The sequence below is a fragment of the Lampris incognitus genome, chromosome 5 (genome assembly GCF_029633865.1).
Source record: "Lampris incognitus isolate fLamInc1 chromosome 5, fLamInc1.hap2, whole genome shotgun sequence".
Taxonomy (NCBI): Eukaryota; Metazoa; Chordata; class Actinopteri; order Lampriformes; family Lampridae; genus Lampris; species Lampris incognitus.
In genome coordinates this window covers 2649559-2671009 of record NC_079215.1, presented here as the reverse complement: position 1 = coordinate 2671009, position 21451 = coordinate 2649559, and the positions used below count along the sequence as shown (strand labels likewise).

At 44.5% G+C, this 21451-nt stretch overlaps 1 protein-coding gene across 1 annotated transcript in view; it reads left to right on the top strand.

The window, feature by feature from the left end:
- Positions 1-21451, top strand: part of helz (helicase with zinc finger) — a 147263-nt gene that overhangs the window by 102393 nt on the left and 23419 nt on the right. Inside the window, exons 22-24 of the mRNA XM_056280764.1 lie at positions 819-1002; positions 2143-2371; positions 11929-12223. Coding sequence (XP_056136739.1) covers positions 819-1002; positions 2143-2371; positions 11929-12223 — 708 coding nt within the window. The remainder of the gene's footprint in view (positions 1-818; positions 1003-2142; positions 2372-11928; positions 12224-21451) is intronic.

Below are 21451 nucleotides of genomic sequence, written 5' to 3'. Positions count from 1 at the left end.
TAAAGAATTTACTTGACTCGCTGGATTTTATTTTTATATATATATATGATACTCGACCAAATGTTAGTCAATGAGAAGAGTGTCAGTCGACCAAGATTTCATTGGTTGCTTAGTCGCACAAAAAAACCCCGTTTGAAACATATGAGGGGTTTTAATTTGAAACGATGGACACAGGAAGTGGTGACACTCAGTCAGTCAGGGATGGACATTCACGTATATAAAGCTAATCTCTGCGGTTATTAGACCATGTCGTGCAGAAAATCCAAAGTGGCATTATTTTACAAGTTTTGTTACAAGTTCATAAGTTGTGCGATGTTATACTGTGTTGAAATAAAGTAACAAAATGTTCAGTCTCCTTGCTGGTTGTTCTGACACATTCAGAATCAATTTTGACACGTTCAGAATCGCATTTGTCGGAGTCGTTAACAGGCGGCTCTTGGTGTGTGTGCTTGTAAATTGTATATTTTAAAGGCCTACTAGTACGGTTTTGTATTCCTCTGTAATGTGGCACGGTGTTAACAATGTTAGTTATAACATGCTTTCTCAGCTCCGGGAATCAAACCATTTCCTGATTCCCCCAAAACATTTTTTTTTAAATAATTGAATTAATATCATAAACGTGCAACAAATAGTTGACAAACAGCTTGAACTAATGACTACTAGTCGCCAGGGAAAATTTTTGGTTGGGGGCAGCCCTGCTATATCTGCCCTTCTAGAGGCCACTTGGGTTGATGTGATTGTGATTGAGGTGCAGAGAGAGCCAGGATTTAATCCTGCTCTTCAACCCCCTGTTCTCTTATGTTCTTCTTCCTCTTTAGGTGTTTGAGATTGTGGAGCGAGTGGAGGAGATGCGCAAGAAGTGGCCGGTGGCTTGGGGAAAGCTGGATGAGGGGAGCATCGGTGTAGTGTCGCCCTACGCCGACCAGGTGTTCCGCATCCGTGCCGAGCTCCGGAAGAAGAGGATGCACGAGGTCAGCGTGGAGAGGGTGCTCAACGTCCAAGGTGAGGACACGTCGGAGGAAATGTGTTGGTGCTGTGTTTTTAAACTGAAGATTTTTTTCTATTTATTAATGAATCTTTAATCGGGGAGTCACCTTGTGGTTAAAAATTTATTTCAGAGAAGTCCTCCCTGAGGAAATGGCATTATCGATAACAACCGTCAAGGTTTCAGACAGTCAACATTAAATATCACACAGGAGATAAAAGTAGACAGGAGAATATACAAACTGGAAAGAGTCCATAACACATGTCTGTATGCATGCTCAATAATCCAGGTAAGAAGATCCAAGTAAGCTGAATCAGTTCATCTGGATATGTTTATTGATAGAAACGTTTCATCACTCGGGTGTCCGGGTGGCGTGGCGGTCTATTCCGTTGCCTACCAACACAGGAATTGCCAGTTCGAATCCCTGTGTTATCTCCGGCTTGGTCTGGCATCCCTACAGATGCAATTGGCCGTGTCTGCAGGTGGGAAGCCGGGTGTGGGTATGTGTCCTGGTTGCTGCACTAGCGCCTCCTCTGGTCGGTCGCGGTGCCTGCTCTGGGGGGGTATATTGATTTGCCACCAGAGTATAGGATGTGATAGCAGTTCTCCTCTGTCTTGCCCCTCTTCATTCTTGTTTCTCTTCCTCAGCTTCCTCGGCTTGGCTCTTCCCCGTTTCCAGTAGTTGCTCCAACTGGCACTGCATACAGCCGCTCTCCACATCTCATTAATTCTCTCCTTAATTACACACACTAAGGCCAACTGCTCTCTAGTCAGCGCTTAGATCTGAATTCAACACAGATGGATGTTGCGTGTTTACAACAACCCCTGGAGTTTAGTCTAGAGAAGACGTCATTATCATGAATTATTTCATTTATTCATTCTCTTGTTAAAAGTTGATGTAGTTGCCATTACTGTCTTTCCTCTCTTTTTCTAAATGAGCACATTTGAAAGGTGTAATTCAGAGCAGAAGTGATCACCTCTACTAAAGTCTGGGTTACCGGTTTCCCTGCAGAACTCCTTTCTTCCCCTCTCTCCAGAACCAAGGCAGCAAATGCACTTGAAACTGTTGATCACTCATGAAGTAATGTTTCTTAAAAGAATAACACTTTCAGAAACAACAACTTGAAGAATTTGATTCAGTTGCTTCCTGATTCTAGGTAAACAGTTCCGGGTGCTGTTCCTGAGCACGGTGCGGACGCGGCACACCTGCAAGCATAAGCAGACTGCCATCAAGCGCAAAGAACAGCTGGTGGAGGACTCGACAGAGGACCTTGACTACGGCTTCCTGTCCAACTACAAGCTCCTCAACACGGCAATCACCAGGGCCCAGTCCCTTGTCGCTGTGGTCGGAGACCCCATAGCGCTGTGCTCTGTGGGACGCTGCAGGTAAATGAGCCAAGTAGAGAATCAATTAACTTTCTGACTGTTTAGTTGATCATTTGGATCTAGTGGATGGCTAAAATTGGAAGTGACAGGAAAGATAGGCGGTAAATGCGGAAGTGGGGGGGGGGGGGGGATACATACATGCCCACAGTCGGATGCAAGGCCATTAACATGGGCACGTGGAGCAAGCCAATAAAAAACATTTTTTAATATCCTTTTTAAATTGAAAAACATTTAATATGAAGTATAGCTTCATGGTGAACTAAAGAATTCGATTCAAAATAATACTGAAATAATTAATTAGTCTCAAAATACATCATGGTTCTCTACTGGAAAATGGTGGATTGCTCCCTCCGGGTTGGGGATGAGTTGTTGCCTCAAGTGAAAGAGTTCAAGTATCTCGAGGTCTTGTTCACGAGTGAGGGTAGGATGGAGCGGGGGATTGACAGGCGGATTGGTGCAGCATCAGCAGTTGTGGTGAAGAGGGAGCTGAGCCGGGAGGCAAAGCTCTCAATTTACCAGTCTGTCTTGGTTCCAGCCCTCACCTATGGTCATGAGCTTTGGGTAGTGACTGAAAGGGGGAGATCACGGATACAAGCGGCTGAAATGAGTTTCCTCCGTAGGGTGTCTGGGCTCAGCCTTAGAGATAGGGTGAGTAGCTCGGAGTAGAGCCGCTGCTCCTTCGCATCAAAAGGAGCCAGTTGAGGTGGTTTGGGCATCTGATCAGGATGCCTCCTGGGCGCGTTCTTTTGGAGGTTTACTGGGCACGGCCAACTGGGAGGAGACCCCGGGGTAGACCCAGAACTCGCTGGAGGGACTACATGTCCAATCTGGCCTGGGAACGCCTTGGGATCCCCCAGGAGGAGCTGGAGGGTGTTGCTGAGGGGAGGGAGGTCTGGAGTGCCCTACTTAGCTTGCTGCCACCGCGACCCGACCCGGGAGAAGCGGCTGATGATGAATGAATGAATCTTTTTATATACAAACACTTGCAGTGCTCCCCATCTTCCCCAGCCCATTCATCTCATGGCCTCAAGCAAGTTATCGTCTAGCCCCTCAACCGCTTTTCCAGTTGTGATGAGATCATAGAGTCCAGGGGTGCTCCTCAGTGTTTGTTGTGGTCCAGAGCATTCAGCTCAACTGTTTATCAGACACCCCATATTGGATTGGGGTAGCCGACGTAGTTTTGCGTCACCGTGTCCCTATCTGGACCCCTCTGCTTCAAACCCCTTTGTCCACACCGGTCCTCTCTTTCTCCTTTCCATCCGTGGAAACATTTCCATATTTCAGTCTCTCTCCCTGTCGCTTGCACAACACGGTCTCTGACGAACATTCAGCTCCAGCTGCATCTCTCACTTCCTCCGCCAGCCTGGACTACTCCCTTCATCGCCATGGCAACAGTTTGACCCCAGCCAGTCATAGCAACAGCTGGGTTGTTTGGAAATGCCAGACCAGGAAGATGGAGCAGTTAGACTGATGTGTCCCGACGGGGTGTATTGTTGTTTGATCGGTGTTAACGGAGACTGACCTCCTGGAGAGGGGAGTCGTGTTTCCACGCACCCAGACGTGGCTCGAGTGTAAAGGGTTGCTGTTGTGTGTTAAAAACATCTTCCAGTCGCATCACACTGCTACTGGGTGTGTGTTTTTCTCGGACTCGTGATGGATTTGCTGTGATTAGGGGCCGCGTTGCGTGTTTGTTAGTTTGTCTGTTTGTTTCATCATGTGTCACTGACAGCTACGTTAAGACGTGCATGTTGATTACAAGTTGTTCAAATGCATTTGACTTCCAATAGTCTGAAGTGAAGTTTTCCTACATCGATCTTAACATGAGGGTGATTCTTCAGTTAAGGGAGTTTTTCTGTCCCCAGGGTAGATTTTCAAGCAGAAAACAAAAACCAGTTGTTGTCTTTGTTAGAGTTAGGTTGTGTTAGCTATGAAAAGAAGATGTGTGTCTCAGTGGTGACATTTTAATACCTTTTCAGTCTGTTGAAAATTCAAATGTGCCAGAATCTCACTGTTGTGGGCTTGTCCCCAACCCAGACTTTTTAACTTCCCCTCTATAATAAAGTCATAAAAATGGTTAAATTCATTAAAGCTTTACTTTGTATTTTCTCATCATAATTTAAAAAGACATATTATAAATCCATATGGTTTATATATGTGCACTTTGCACATTTTTATAGTTAAATATGGCTGTCCCTCATCCATCTGTCATTACCACCACACCCAACATTTTAGAGCAACAACGTTTTTTCAAATAACAACGTGGTTGCCATGGAAACGAGAAGTGCCAGAGGTGCGTGAGCAGTCATGGAAGAAGTCTGACTTTTTCATGTCACAAATGTGATGTGAAGGTTTATATGCGCTGATCTGACAGGAGGGTTATTACACATGTCAGTCATGTGAAGGTTTATATGTCCTGATCTGACAGGATGGTTATTACACATGTAGTAATGTGAAGGTTTATATGTCCTGATCTGACAGGATGGTTATTACACATGTAGTAATGTGAAGGTTTATATGTCCTGATCTGACAGGATGGTTATTACACATGTAGTCATGTGAAGGTATATACGTCCTGATCTGACAGGATGGTTATTACACATGTAAGTCATGTGAAGGTTTATATGTCCTGATCTGACAGGATGGTTATTACACATGTAAGTCATGTGAAGGTTTATATGTCCTGAGCTGACAGGATGGTTATTACACATGTAGTAATGTGAAGGTTTATATGTCCTGATCTGACAGGATGGATATTACACATGTAGTAATGTGAAGGTTTATATGTCCTGATCTGACAGGATGGTTATTACACATGTAGTAATGTGAAGGTTTATATGTCCTGATCTGACAGGATGGTTATTACACATGTAGTAATGTGAAGGTTTATATGTCCTGATCTGACAGGATGGTTATTACACATGTAGTAATGTGAAGGTTTATATGTCCTGATCTGACAGGATGGATATTACACATGTAGTAATGTGAAGGTTTATATGTCCTGATCTGACAGGATGGTTATTACACATGTAGTAATGTGAAGGTTTATATGTCCTGATCTGACAGGAGGGTTATTACAAGTCATTACTGAACAAGTTACTAGTTGAGTATTTTAGTTCAGAAATAACAAACTTCCTTTTATTCACGTGTATTCATTGTACATTGTATGCTAGCTAACAAGTTAGCTTAGCAAGTCTCAGACTTGGCCAACTTTTTCTCCAAAAAGTGAAAATTGTCATGACCATCACGTGTCATTACATCACATTTTACTGTTACAACTTTGGAAAAAAGCATCACAACATCATTTTTTTTTAAAATTTATTTCTAGTTTTTCCCCTTATCCCACCCGACTAACCCAATGGCATATGGCCGGAACTCTTGTGGAATAACTCCCCTGGTTCACGTTTCCACAGGAAGGAGATAGTCGTAACACCAGCTTCCTTCAAACTCGTGTCGGCTGCTCTCGCTATTTTACACGCTGAAGCCTCCTCGCATGGATTGCATCACCTTCAGGCCGCGAAGGAGGCGTAGGGAGAATGCTTTCAGTTGCTTGGCTGCAGGCGCCCAGATGGGCCAGAGGGGTCGCTGGTGAACGACGAGTCCCCGAACACTACACCGATCTACACCCACTATCCCTCGGGTAAGGGTGGGCTAATGAATGCCTTACCCCGTGGACGCTCTGGCCGTGACCGGTTACAGCGAGTCTGGGAGACGAACCTCCCAGCCACGTGACGAGCGGACTGCAGGAACGGCGGGTTATTCCGCTCCGCCACCAGAGCGGCACATCGAACTTATTTTGTAGGACGATCAAAGTTATGCAAAGATATTTGTTCCACACCACTTAATAGAGCTTTTGAAAAAGAAAAACACAGATTTTAAAGAAACTTATTTTTTACTTTTTCAAAATTTGAAAAGCCCAAAGGGTCCCAAATTGAAGAATCACCCATATTTATTTATTGATTGATTGATTGATTGTGTGTGTGTGTGTGTGAGTGCGCATATAGTGAGATCGTCTTTGTTTCATTGAATGCTGGTTAGCAAAAATAGCCATGGCATGTCACCACATTTAGTATCACACACACACACACACACACACACACACACACACACACATGCTGCAAGGCCCTTGTGTCTTGTGTGAGTCTGCAGCAATACAGAAACATGTCCAGTGCTACTGGGGTCATGATGAAGAGGGGTCATGATTAAGCCACTGGGGTCATGATGAAGAGCGTCCAGTGCCCACTTGTCTGTCTGGTTGGAGGCAGACTGTCTAACATGCAGAACAGCATGTCCGTGAGCCCTCCCAGCTTGTCACCATTAACATTTGTGGCATAGTATTATTTGTTGATGCATTTATTTGAATGTTATTTTTCTTGTGTCATTACTGCAGCATTTGCTTGTTGTGAGTGGGTAGTGAACTCAGTAGAAGGGAGATGGTAGTTGGTGACCGTAACCTCACAAGTCAAGTCCAATGTGTTAGGGCTGCTGCATGCTTCAAATGAAGTGCAACATGGATAGCACCAGAAAGCTTAAAAATTCACATCACATTTATTTATAAAATGCTTTTTAAAAAAAGCTGAGGTGGACGTCAGGATGAAGGTTTTACAGATCAGCAAGAGATGCAACAAATGAAGGAGAAAAACTAATCACAACGAAACTGTAAGAATCACAATCATGTTTATTGGCCATGTAGGTTTGCACGTACATGGAATGTGACTCCGGTTTCGTTTACATGATGTTAGAAAGTGGATTTATTGTGTTAGTGCGACTAAAACTGGACTTTTAAAACACATGTAAACACGTTAGTCCCACTGAAGTGGTACTAAATCTAGTTTCTGGAAGTGGGACTAACACACCTAGATGATGCGGTTGGGGGTGGATTTACTCTGGCATGTGTACGCTTCAGTAGGCCTCGAACTGGCCTAGACGGCGTTCTGCACATGATCCATAGTTCCCGCGGCGGTCTTTCACCCGGAAGTGGAACAGCGTGGCATCAACAGTACCAACATGGCGAGTGCTGGAGCGAGAACCACGCACTTCTGGACAGACGAGGAGACAAAGTTCATGTTGTGTCAGCTGAAGGAGCTGAATATCCTGAAGGACATGGCTTACTAACTTGTTTGTCGCTTGTTTGGTATGTGATGCAATAGGTCAGCTGGAAGAAGGTCCAATAGCAACCAGCTGAAAGGGGGCATATCGCCACCTACTGTACCGGGGTCGGACACACTGCCGTCAATAAGTCGACTCTCCCCCAGTTCTTGTATACTGGGACAACGACAGTAGTCCAGTTACATGGCCTAATGAAGCTATAACCGTAGCTCCACTTAACTGTGCATGTAAACACAGTGAGTGTACTTAATATAGAATAACAACAGCATAACACAACACTCTTCACTTATACACACAAGTACTGACTGAGGGAAAAGCACCGCAACAACTCTAGATCTCCGGTCACATGAGAACCGAAGATGTTCAAGGAGTTGGTAACTTCCAGTTAGTTGTATTTAATAAAACAACAACTTAGTAGTTGTATGGCAATAAAACATAGAACATTGCTACCAGTTTGTCTTCATACCACTTGTGTTGTCCACACACTGTGTGCACTGCCCTGGTCTTAAGGGTCATTTATGACCCGCCTTCTTTAAACCTCTAAATTAAAGCAACTTAATTTAATTTTAAACCCCAAATTTATTTTGCATGAAGAAACAAGCTGTCATTCATCACAAACGGTGTGACTTTCTGGGTTTACCCTCTTCACACTGCAGAAACACTGCGTTATTTCACTGGACACCACTCGTTCTTCTTAAACACACCTGTCATACTGCTTTTCTTTACTAAAGTAGAACCTTCTTCTTCTTCTTCTTCTTCTTCTTATTATTATTATTATTATTATTATCATCTTAGGGTCAGACATGACCCTAAGACCTCTCCTGGAGCTGTCAGGGAAGAGGAGAGCCAAAGAGGAGGTTTATGGATGTGGTGAGGGAGGACATGCAGGTGGCTGGTTTGACAGAGGAAGATGCAGAGGACAGGAAGAGATGGAAACGGAGGATCTGCTGTGGCGCCCCCTAACGGGAGCAGCTGAATGTAGTAGTAGTAGTCAAACATGACCCTAATGTTGTGTTCCCACCAAACACGAAGTGAATTTTCGCCTCGCTTGATCGCGCGATCATTTGTTTTTATTCGCGTTACTCGTGCAAGTTTGGCCACAGGATTGAGTACATGAACCCGTGATGACCAGCTTGTCCTCCGTTTTCTGACTCAACAGGAGGCCGTGACGTCAGGAGAATCTCAACGCCGATAGGCTTTGGCAACACAGTGTCATGTGAATTTCGCATTGAATATTTTCAACTCGCGCGGATACACAAAAGATGTGAAATTAGCGTATTTGCACCATTCACATCGCACCATTAGCATCATTCACGTCGCCCGGTGCGAATTCGTGTCTGCTTGCATCTTTGCATTGTCTTTATATGTAATCTCATCGTGTGGAAAAGCTGCTACGCGTTTGATGTGAACACAACTTAAGACACTCTTGGTACCCTAGTGGTGTACAGCTTTTATGGAAATATGAACCAAACAGTGTTTCACTTGTTCTAATGTTGGGCCACTGTAGGAAAAGTCATCACATTTCAGGCTGAAAAAAGATCATGTGGAGTCTTTTCTCTGCTGTTAAACACTGGTATGGGTCTTTTTTGACCCGTAAGACAACACAAGGGCTAACTGTTAGCATTAGCCTGACTGCCATTCAATGTCAGCAGTTCTGTTGCTCTTGGGTCTTAACAGATAGACATGGTAAGGCTGATATAGTCAAAACGGACATGTAGAAAAATTCAAGATACATTGCAGGGGATTTGAAAACTGTTTTGAGTGATTCAAGTGAACAGGGGGATTCTGTTCCACCCTGTTATTCTCCCCCCGCCATCCTCTCTCATGCACATCAGTCGGATTGTACGCTGAACCTCCCCTTTTCCTTCAACCATGCCTTTCCTCACTCACAATTTGTGCAGACTCGATGAATCAGGCTAGGATTCCCAAGTGCACAATATTAGTAAATAATATATGCCATGCACAGAAGACATCCACTTGTACAATATACAATTTACGGCTGCACGCAAATGTGGACTTTACACTTGGAGACGTAAACTCCATTTCTCTCCCCCTTACAAACACAAATATTTCAATAAGCCCGAGGGCACAAGAAACTCAGCGATGTCGTTCCTCTCAATGGACTCGAGGCAGAACACGCGAATAAACCATTCACCACCGTGAAGCCTGTTATGCTGGCTTTTCAGATCCACTTATCTCATTATGAGAGTAAACACACACACACACACACACACACACACACACACACACACACACACACACACACACACACACACACATGCAGCATCCCTTCATGCATTTCTGAAGAAGCATATCAACTAATCCTCTGGGAGTGCTGCAGCACACACTGCTTCCAATAGAGTTTGAAGTGTGCTATGATTTATTAATGGGACACCGTATTTCTTTATTTAATCCACTCTACATATTTGATTTTCTGAAACCCCATCTTGTTAACTTCTGAAAACACCAAGGTCTTTTTAGTTGGTGCACTGCTGCAGAAGAGTTTTCATGAATGTTCAACACTGAAACCAGCTGCCCATTATGGAGCAAAAAACAAAAACCTGTTGGCCTTTGTCTTTTATTAGACAAAGCACGGTGGTGAGTGAGTGGTTGGATAGATGGGATCAGGATATGAGCAAGTGGTAAATCTGACAAGATCTTGTGATTTCACAAGCAGTGGCGGCTGGCCAGTACAGGGTGCTGGGGCGCCGCCCCCTTCAAATATCCATCCATCCATCCATCCACCCGTTATCCAAGCCGCTTATCCTGCTCTCAGGGTCACGGGGGTGCTGTAGCCTATCCCAGCAGTCATTAGGCAGCAGGCGGGGAGACACCCTGGACAGGCCGCCAGGCCATCACAGGGCAAACCTACTAATATGAAGAGATGAAAATCTACTGAAACAAGTTAAATATAATGTAGTTGTATATGCAAATATTGATGAAATAAAAGTGTTGTCAGTCTGTGAGCGCCTGTCAGCAGCATTACATATTGGTTCAAATGGTATTTGGTTGATTTCTGTCTGAATACATATACTTCCTGTCTGAATACATATACTTCCTGGGTGAGGGGCGCCGGCCAAACCATACCTTATGTAAGCCCTCAAACTTGTGGCGAGCAGGTGACCTGAGGCTGCTGTCTGATTGGTTTCTTCAGGTTTTCCAGGGGGCGCAGTTCTGTGTCCCCAGACACCCCCACTTTTATTGGCAGTGAATTGGTATTGTTTTAATTTTTTTTTATCTAATGTGATTGGACAGTTCTCATGGCTGTCAATCATGTTCACACCCACCACCACGCCTTGTCTCCACTGTCAATCATCCACCGTCTACCAACCCTGATAAAATCTATAGGCCACATGGTCCTTCTTAATAACTCTGTGACTGTGCTGTGTTAACAGTAAAGCAGCTGTCAGGTGTGCTGCATCAAGGTACTTGGTGCCCCCCCCCCCCCAATTTTTAACACCAGCCGCCACTGATAACAAGCATAATGCTTGCCCAGCAGCCCATCAGGGCAACTTCAACATTTATACTAGGTTTTTTTTGATGAAAATGGATGTGTGTTTGGCGTGTGTGCTGATGTGAAAAGACACAGCTTCGGTGTGAATGCTTCATCTTTGCGTCTCCAGTACTGAATTCTAAATACTTGCAAGTTTAAAGCCCATCTCAAACTTTTTTTATGAATTAGTTCTGGGATATTAATATTAAAACTTTGATTTAGGGCATCTGGGGAGCATAGTGGTCTGATCCGTTGCCTTTCAACGCGGGAATCGCCAGTTCGAATCCCCGTGCTACCTCCGGCTTGGTGGGGCATCCCTACAGACACAATTGGCCGTGTCTGCGGTTGGGAAGCCGGATGTGGGTATGTGTCCTGGTCGCTGCACTAGCGCCTCCTCTGGTCGGTCGGGGCGCCTGTTCAGGGGGAGAGGGAACTGGAGGAAATAGCGTGATCCTCCTACGCGCTACGTCCCCCTGGTGAAACTCCTCACTGTCAGGTGAAAAGAAGCAGCTGGCGACTCCCCATGTATGGGAGGAGGCATGTGGTAGTCTGCAGCCCTTCCCGGATCAGCAGAGGGGGTGGAGCAGAGACCAGGACGGCTCAGAAGAGTGGGGTGATTGGCCAAGTACAATTGAGGAGAAAGGAGGGGGGGGGAAAAACAAGCAAAACCCCCTCCAAAAAGACAAAACAAAAACAAGCATTTGTTTTAGTTTTCTGAGATACTGAAAATATCCCTTCTATTCCCCCGTCTACTCTCTCCATGTTGTACATGCTTTACCTTTCTCAGTAGTTTTAAAAGGGAGTTGACCTTCCCCTCCTGCCTAAACAAAGCAATTTGTTAAACCACGAGCAAATAAAATAAAACCATTGGATAAGTGAAGAATTAGGCACAGACCAATAAGAGATCCAGTCTAAATGAAAACTAAATGTCTCTTGTGTGTCTGGTTTCCTTTTCCAGAAAGTTCTGGGAGCACTTCATCTCCATCTGCCACAACAACACCAGCCTGCATGGCATCACATTTGAGCAAATCAAGGCCCAGCTGGAGGCCCTGGAGCTGAAGAAGACCTATGTCCTCAACCCACTGGCCCCGGAGTTCATCCCCCGTGCCCTCAGGCCCTTGCTGGGGCCCCACCCTCCCCACCCTGCTGCGCAGGCCCTCCACCCCCACCACCATCAGCATCCTCAGCATCCACAGGCTCCCTCCAGCAAGCAGGGGCCGCAGCAGCAGCAACAGCAGCAGTCACCCCCCAAGGTAAGGTCATCTGGGAGACGGGGAATAGTAGAGGGAAAGCGAGAATGCAGAAACAGGGAGATAGATGAAGAGAGAAGTCAAGTCCACTTTATTTGTGTAGACCACAATCACAAGGTAGTCCCGAAGAGCTTCTCAATCAGTACCATATACAACAGCATATGACAGTATACGACATAAGAAGAAATGGCTGACGGGACACGTTGGCGGCAGGTCGTACGTGGCTTGGGTTATGTAAGCACTTACTGGTCCGTCGGAGGGATGAACAAATTATCTGGACTGAATTAACTGCGACTCATTTCCTGTTTTCAAAAGTAAAGAGTGATTTACAAACAGGAACACAGAACTCAGGTACTGCACTGCCTCACTTTGCTGCTGCACACTGGAAAGAACTTGGTGCTCATGTGGTAAAAGTCCCAGTGAAACCTCAAAATGGGCAGGAAGTAAGCAGTTTTGTTGTTTGAGTGTATAGCTGGAGTGAAAATGTGTGTGTGTGTGTGTGTGTGTGTGTGTGTGCGCGCGCCTGTGTGTGTGTGTGTGTATGCGCACACACACACCCTGGGTAAAGGTTAACGAAATCACTGCAGCTGCCGACCTGCTGCCATCACCCACTGGGCCTAATGAGCCCTAGCTCCACAGCATCACCCTGCTCTGCACATGACTCTCGGTCTCTCTCTCTGTCTCTCTCTGTCTCTCTCTGTCTCTCTCTCTCTCTCTCTACCAGTTATAAAAACAGTTTCTTTCCATGGGCTGTCATTCAAATGAACGCGTAACACTGTCAGTAAATCCAACCATGTTGTATATACTGTACATGTTGTACATATACTGTACTGTACATATGTACTGTACATATTGTATATACTGTACTGTACATGTTATATATAGACTGGACTGTACATGTTGTACATATACTGCACTGTTCATGTTGTATGTACTGTACATTGTAGGTATACTGGTACATTCTGTCATGTACATCTACCTCAGGCATGTATAGTGCATCCGGAAAGTATTCACAGCCCTTCACTTTCCCCACATTTTGTTATGTTACAGCCTTATTCCAAAATGGATTAAATTCTTTTTTGTTCTCATCAATCTACACACAATACCCCATAATGACAAAGTGAAAAAGGTTTTTTAGAAATTTTTGCGAATTTATTAAAAATAAAAAACTGAAATATTGCATGTACATAGTAAGTATTCACACCCTTTGCTATGACACTCAAAATTGAGCTCAGGTTCATCCTGTTTCCACTGATCATCCTTGAGATGTTTCTACATCTTGATTGGAGTCCACCTGTAGTAAATTCAATGGATCGGACATGATTTGGAAAGGCACACACCTGTCTATATAAGGTCCCACTGTTGGCAGTGCATGTCAGAGCAGAAACCAAGCCATGAAGTCAAAGGAATTGTCTGTGGACCTCCGAGACAGGATTGTATCGAGGCACAGATCTGGGGAAGGGTACAAAACAATGTCTACAGCTTTGAAGGTCCCGAAGACCACAGTGGTCTCCATCATTCATAAATGGAAGAAGTTTGGATCCACCAGGACTCTTCCTAGAGCTGGCTGCCCAGCCAAACTGAGCAATCGGGGGAGAAGGGCCTTGGTCAAGGAGGTGACCAAGAACCCAATGGTCACTCTGACAGAGCTCCAGCGTTCCTCTGTGGAGATGGGAGAACCTTCCAGAAGGACAACCGTCTCTGCAGCACTCCACCAATCAGGCCTTTATGGTAGAGTGGCCAGCCGGAAGCCTCTGCTCAGTAAAAGACACATGACAGCCCGCTTGGAGTTTGCCAGAAAGCACCTAAAGGACTCTCAGACCATGAGAAACAAGATTCTCTGGTCTGATGAAACCAAGATTGAACTCTTTGGCCTGAATGCCAAACGTCACGTCTGGAGGAAACCAGGCACCTCTCATCACCTTGCTAATACCATCCCTACAGTGAAGCATGGTGGTGGCAGCATCATGCTGTGGGGATGTTTTTCAGCGGCAGGAACTGGGAGACTAGTCAGGATCGAGGGAAAGATGAATGGAGCAAAGTACAGAGAGATCCTTGATGAAAACCTGCTCCAGAGCGCTCAGGACCTCAGACTGAGGTGAAGGTTTACCTTTCAACACGGCAACGACCCTAACCACACAGCCAAGACAACTAAGGAGTGGCTTCGGGACAAGTCTGTGAATGTCCTTGAGTGGCCCAGCCAGAGCCCAGACTTGAACCCCATTGAACATCTCTGGAAAGACCTGAAAATAGCTGTGCAGCGACGCTCCCCATCTAACCTTACAGAGCTCGAGAGGATCTGCAGAGAAGAATGGGAGAAATACCCCAAATATAGGTGTGCCAAGCTTGTAGCTTCATACCCAAGAAGACTTGAGGCTGTAATCACTGCCAAGGGTGCCTCAACCAAGTACTGAGTAAAGGCTGTGAATACTTATGTACATGCAATATTTCAGTTTTTTATTTTCAATAAATTTGCAAAAATTTCTACAAAACATTTTTCGCTTTGCCATCATGGGGTATTGTGTGTAGATTGATGAGAACAAAAAGGAATTTAATCCATTTTGGAATAAGGCTGTAACATAACAACATGTGGGGAAAGTGAAGGGGTGTGGATACTTTCTGGATGCACTGTATGTCAGTAAGCTGCTAACATGTATTTCAGCATCTCTGATATATTCTCTGCACCACTGCACCTCATCACCTCTCATTTCACCTGTGTAAGTCAGTCCTAGTGTGTATATGTGAAGGTAGTTGTGTTGTAGTGTTGTTATTCTATGTTCAGTACACTGAGAGAGCCACCAAACCTGAGTCACATTCCATGTGTGTGCAGTCCTACATGGCCAATAAACATGTTTCTGATTCTGAAAGCACCTACAATGGGCATGTGAGCATCAGAACTGGTAGCGTAGCGGTCTGTTCTGTTGCCTACCAAACCGGGGATCGCCGATTCGAATCCCCATGTTACCTCCAGCTTGGTCGGGCATCCCTACAGACACAATCGGCCGTGTCTGCGGGTGGGAAGCCGGATATGGGTATGTGTCCTGGTTGCTGCACTAGCACCTCCTCTGGTCAGTCATGGCGCTTGTTGGGGGGGGGGCGAACTAGAGGGAGCAGCGTGATCCTTCCATGTGCTACGTCCCCCTGGTGAAACTCCTCACTGTCAGGTGAAAAGAAGCGGCTGGTGACGCCACATGTATGGGAGGAGGTATGTGGTAGTCTGCAGCCCTCCCCGGGTCAGCAGGGGTGGAGCAGAGACCAGGACGGCTCGGAAAACAGGGTAATTGGCCAAGTACAATTGAGAGAACAAAAAAAAAAAGGGGGGGGGGTCCAAAAAAGAACAGGACCATGGAGCAGTGGAAGATGGTCCATAACATATAGGACTTGGTGTTGGTCAAACATTTCCAAGGCATTGCCAGCCTGGTGTGTTTACTCAGGACTGGATTACTCAGGACCGCCTTAGTCAAGACTGGACCGTAAGAGGAAGAACAGTTTTAGCCATTCCAAGGAAGTTTCAGATCCCACGTGCTCTTCTGCCTCGTAACTCCCCATTCAGTGATGGGTGGATTAGTGCCACATAGTCCGTCTCTGGTAGCCGGGCCTCCGCCTCTAGTTGATCTTCAGTAAAATCAGTATCTGTTGGTTCAAACGTGTACGGCTGCACCATGCCGGTCATACTGATCCCTGCCACCGCCACCAGACCTGTGCCAGATAACAACGCCTTTCAGTCACGCTTTCTTTTTAGCATGTTCAGTTACTGATAAGTTTTTGTTTTTTTACTGAAATTTAGGCTAATTCTTCTTAAGTTGCACCTCTTTTATATTATATTATATATTAATATTATATTATCCAAACCGCTCATCATTACTCAGGGTCGCGGGGATATTATATTTAATATGATTTTTTTTTACATGTTTAAAAGTAAAAATAAATCATGTTATATTTAATTTGATTTATTTTTGTTTTAAACATGTAAAAAAATAATGAAATGAACACTAAACCTATTCAACGAACTCAATAAACAACTTCTCATAAACAACACAAATTAAGTATTACATGTTCAGAAAGGCGTAGGAGGAAGCATCCTCTTATTTATTCCTACCCCTTCTCCACTACTCATCAGTTAATTCCTAATCCTTATCTTTTTACACTTTACAAACAACTGACCCAGTTCTATGTACAACCCAAATATCACCCAGTGTCAGTAATGTAAAACTCACCCTTCCTCGGCCCCACACCTCTTACAAATCATTTCTACATCTGTTTGAACTGCATAGTGTTGTTCTGTGCTTGAGTCGCACATCCAAACCATAACACAAATCCACCCATGGGTTAAAATACACATGCTCTTCATAGTTGTACAAACACAGAATTTCTTTAAACAAATGAAACTCTCCTGTCAGACAGGCCTCGGTGTTTTTGAGGGTGTAAGAACAGTTGACAGTGGCTGTGATGCCTGGCAGCAGTGTGTTTCTGCTCTCTGGAAACGACGATGACAAACACCAGGTTTGAGTGTCATCTCAGTGCAGCGCAGCACCTGAAACTGAGTTAAACTCAGACTCACGAGTCTTCAGCTGAGCTGACCGATGCAGCTGCTCATTGACCAGAAAATGAACACTAATGGGTGAAGGTGGGACTCAGAAGCAGGCGTTCTCTGAGCTTTTCACAGAAACAAATACAGTCTTGATGCTGTTACTCCTACTCCCTCCCTCCCCATGTCAGCATCTCAGAGTGGCTGAGAAACAACGCTTCACAAGTACACAACAAGCCTTGTGAGTGGCAGCAAGCCATATCAGCCATGCTTTGTGTTCTCAGTAGGCCTCTGCTGTGACCTGGAAACTGTGTTGTAGGATCCGTACTCTGAGTCCTCCACGCAGGTACAGCCGGACATCATAGTATTTTATCTAGTATGTCCAAATATTTGACCTCATTTCTGTAATGGATTTACTTCGAGTGCTGCACGATTTGATGAAAAAGTCATATTGCCGTTATTGTAGACAATATTGCGATTTGCGATTGTGATATAGTAAACAAATTTATAATATACAAACAATATATAAATAAATATAAATATGATTGCTTATGACATGAAACAGGCTTGTACTGTCTCATTGAGAATTTACTTGACTCACTGGATTATTTTGCTCCTTATTTGTTGAGCACTTTCCCTACCATTGAATATTTCTTTTAACAAAGTTATATATATATATATATAAGAGGTTTATGGATGTGGTGGGGGAGGACATGCAGGTGGCTGGTGTGACAGGGGAAGATGCAGATTACTGGAAGAGATGGAAATGAATGATCCGCTGTGGCGCCCCCTAACGGGAGCAGCTGAAAGTAGTAGTAGTAGTAGTAGTAGTAGTAGTAGTTGATACATATACAAATAGTACAGCTTTGTCATGTTGCTGCGACATGTAGCGACTTTCATTTTGCATGTTTTACACTGTACCTCTTTCTGCTCAATATCGCTGAGCTTGAATCGAAAATATCACCATATAACAGAGGTCGTGGTTTTTGTTTTTTGCCACCAGTTCGTCAGCGTTAACATGCTCGTCATCATCATCGGTATCCATTTTTCTCTTTTTTCTGGTCTGCACACAGCACACGGGCTAGTCATGTGACCATAGACTGCACATGCATCACTGCCTCAACAGAGACTGGTTGGTCATCTCTTAATTATGGGTGTAGATATGCAGACTACACGCAAACATGTTCACATACACACATTTTATTATCTAATTAAATTGCAGCCTTTTGCAGTTACATAATTGCACAGGCTGACATTGCGGTTGCAGTTAGATTAATTGTGTAGCACTATGTACAACCATGTGTTTCTGCTCATCTCAAGCTACAGCAGGTCAAGAGCCATACCTAGCTATAAACTGACATCCGCTGTACCTGGTGGGTGGAGGTTGACAGGAAAGGATGCTCTGGCCTGTACAGCCATGATGCCACTTGTTACTGAATCATATATTTTAGTCGGTACCAAATATTGCTTGTATATTCTGTAATATCACTCCCCCTCTTGCTGTATATCGTCACCTTCTTAAAATAATGGCCTAAGTCATATTTTCAAGTTTTTCAAAAAACAGAATAAACTGACAGATTTTGTTTCAGTTTATTCTATGTCTAGTTGGTACCGCTCCACCTCTCGCACCAGCTCAGGCTCCTTCCCTGCCAGAATAAACGGACAAATTTTGTTTCAGTTTCAGTTTCTTCTGTTTTTTGAAAAACCTGAAAATATGACTTAGGCCATTATTTTAAGAAGGTGACGATATACAGAAATGAATCAGTTGTTGGGCTTGCAGAGACAGTAATAGGGCCATTTTATCTTGCCTATAGCTGCATGTAGTCCTCGAGGGGGGAAACTCAGACAAGGTAACATCAAACTTTGCCGCAAGATGAATAAACTGCATTTCTTTACATTCTGAGACATTTTGAGGTTTTCATGGATAGGGTTAGTAGAAAAACAAGAAAAAGAGAGATGGGAAGACATGAAACGAAGATCCTTATTTGGACTTGGCAGTTGAACCCGAGCCTACATGGTTTGCACTTATCTGGTTGTGCCAACACGGTACCTCATTCCTTATTAAACAGGGCAGAGAACTCAAACTTGTTTCTCTGCATCTGGTTCCATCTCACATGACAGCATCCCTGCTGTCCAGGAGTGTCTGTTAATGTCACACGCAATTAGGGGTGTAAGAAGATATCGATACACTCGAGTATGGCGATGATATCTTTTGTGATACTGTGTCGATTCTCAAAACCAATATATCCACTTTTAATTGTGTACATGTAAAGGTTCGAGACAAACATGTTGTGTTGTGTGTAACCCCACGACCGCTAGATAACAGTGTTGAAATCTATCGTCAGCCATTTGACTCTTCCACTCCAACACAACAACGTAAACTGAGACAGGAAGTAGCATAGCCGCAAAGAACACAGGCCTATGAAATACAATATATCACCTTTCTTACAGTATCACAACATGTCACCCTGTATCGTGATACGTATTGTATTGCCAGGTTCTGTATCGTGATACGCATTGTATCGCATCGACAGGTTCTGTATCGTGATACATATTGTCTTGACAGGTTCTGTATCGTATCACCAGGTTCTGTGTCGTGATACGTATCGTATCGCCAGGTTCTGTATCGTGATGTGTATCGTATTGCCAGATTCTGTATTGTGATGTTTATCGTATCGCCAGGTTCTGTATTGTGATATGTATCGTATCGCCAGGTTCTGTATTGTGATATGTATCGTATCGCCAGGTTCTGTATCGTGATATGTATCATATCGTCAGGTTCTGTATCGCGATAATCATATCGCCAGGCTCTGCATCGTGGCACGTATCGTATCGCCAGGTTCTGCATCGTGATACGTATCATATCGCCAGGCTCTGTATCGCATCGCCAGGGTTTGCATCGTGATATGTATCATATCGCCAGGCTCTGTATCGCGATACGTATCGTATCGCCAGGGTTTGCATCGTGATACGTATCGTATCGCCAGGTTCTGTATCGTGATACGTATCGTATCGGTAGGGTTTGCATCGTGATACGTATCATATCGCCAGGTTTTGCATTGTGATACGTATCGTATCGGTAGGGTTTGCATCGTGATACGTATCATATCGCCAGGTTCTGTATCGTGATACGTATCGTATCGGTAGGGTTTGCATCGTGATACGTATCATATCGCCAGGTTTTGCATCGTGATACGTATCGTATCGCCAGGGTTTGCATCGTGATACGTATCGTATTGGTAGGGTTTGCATCGTGATACGTATCATATCGCCAGGTTCTGCATCGTGGCACGTATCGTATCGCCAGGTTTTGCATCGTGATACGTATCGTATCGCCAGGTTCTGTATCGTGATACGTATCGTATCGCCAGGTTCTGCATCGTGATACGTATCGTATCGCCAGGTTCTGTATCGTGATACGTATCGTATTGCCAGGGTTTGCATCGTGATACGTATCGTATCCCCAGGTTCTGTATCGTGATACGTATCGTATTGCCAGGGTTTGCATCGTGATACGTATCGTATCGCCAGGTTCTGTATCGTGATACGTATCGTATCGCCAGGTTCTGTATCGTGATACGTATCGTATTGCCAGGGTTTGCATCGTGATACGTATCGTATCGCCAGGTTCTGTATCGTGATACGTATCGTATCGGTAGGGTTTGCACCGTGATACGTATCGTAGCGCCAGGTTCTGTATCGTGATATGTATCGTATCGGGAGGTTCTGTATCGTGATACGTATCGCCAGGTTCTCACAAACACACAACCCTACGAGCAAAAGGGAGCGGCTGTGTGCAAAAGACACCCGTGTCACTGAAAAAGCCGAAGTTATTGTGTGCGTACGCCTGTAATGGTTCATTAAATCCAGGCCAGACAGAGTGTATGTAAAGAGAGCAGATCTCTCTCTTATGATGCACGTCTGTGTCACTTCTGACTAAGCACGGTTGGCTCAGTGTTATATTTTTGTGCAGGAACAGAAATGCATGTATTTGTTCAGTAAGGATATGAGTGGTTGATAGGGAAATAATGTGGGTGGGTGGGTGAGTGTGTGTGTGATGTACTCTATCTAATGTGATGAAACCAGGATACACAGATGACTGCTGACAGGGCGAGGGTCTGGGACTTTAATGTTTTCATTGTGTCAAGTCTTTTCTCATCAGTTCATCAGTGTGTAACAGTAGCAGATATGCTGTCATTCAGTTCATGTTGAACCATATTTTCAAACTGGATTAACCAGCAGCCATGATGTGCGTAATGCTGAGGGGCCTCAAGTGTTGTAGGACTGAAACCGAAATTAGACACAGCCCACTGCTACCACCACCACCACCTCTTACTACTACTACTACTACTACTACTACCACTACTTCTTCTTCTTCTTCTACTACTAGTACTACTACTACTTCTTCTGCTACTACTTTTTCTTCCACTACTACTATTTCTTCTTCTACTACTACTACTTCTTCTTGTTTCTTCTACTTCTTCTACTACTATATAATTGCAGGTGTGTGTGTATGTGTGTGTGTGTGTGTGTGTGTGTTAGAGAGAAGTGTTGCCATGTCTGTGAATGTTCTCATTCATCCAGGTCATCATGGTTATCCAGAGGAATTGAATCAAGTGCAACTGGACTTGGTATATATCCGTGAAGACGTTTCGCCTCTCATCCAAGAGGCTTCCTCAGTTCTGCCTTTCTGACTAGACCAA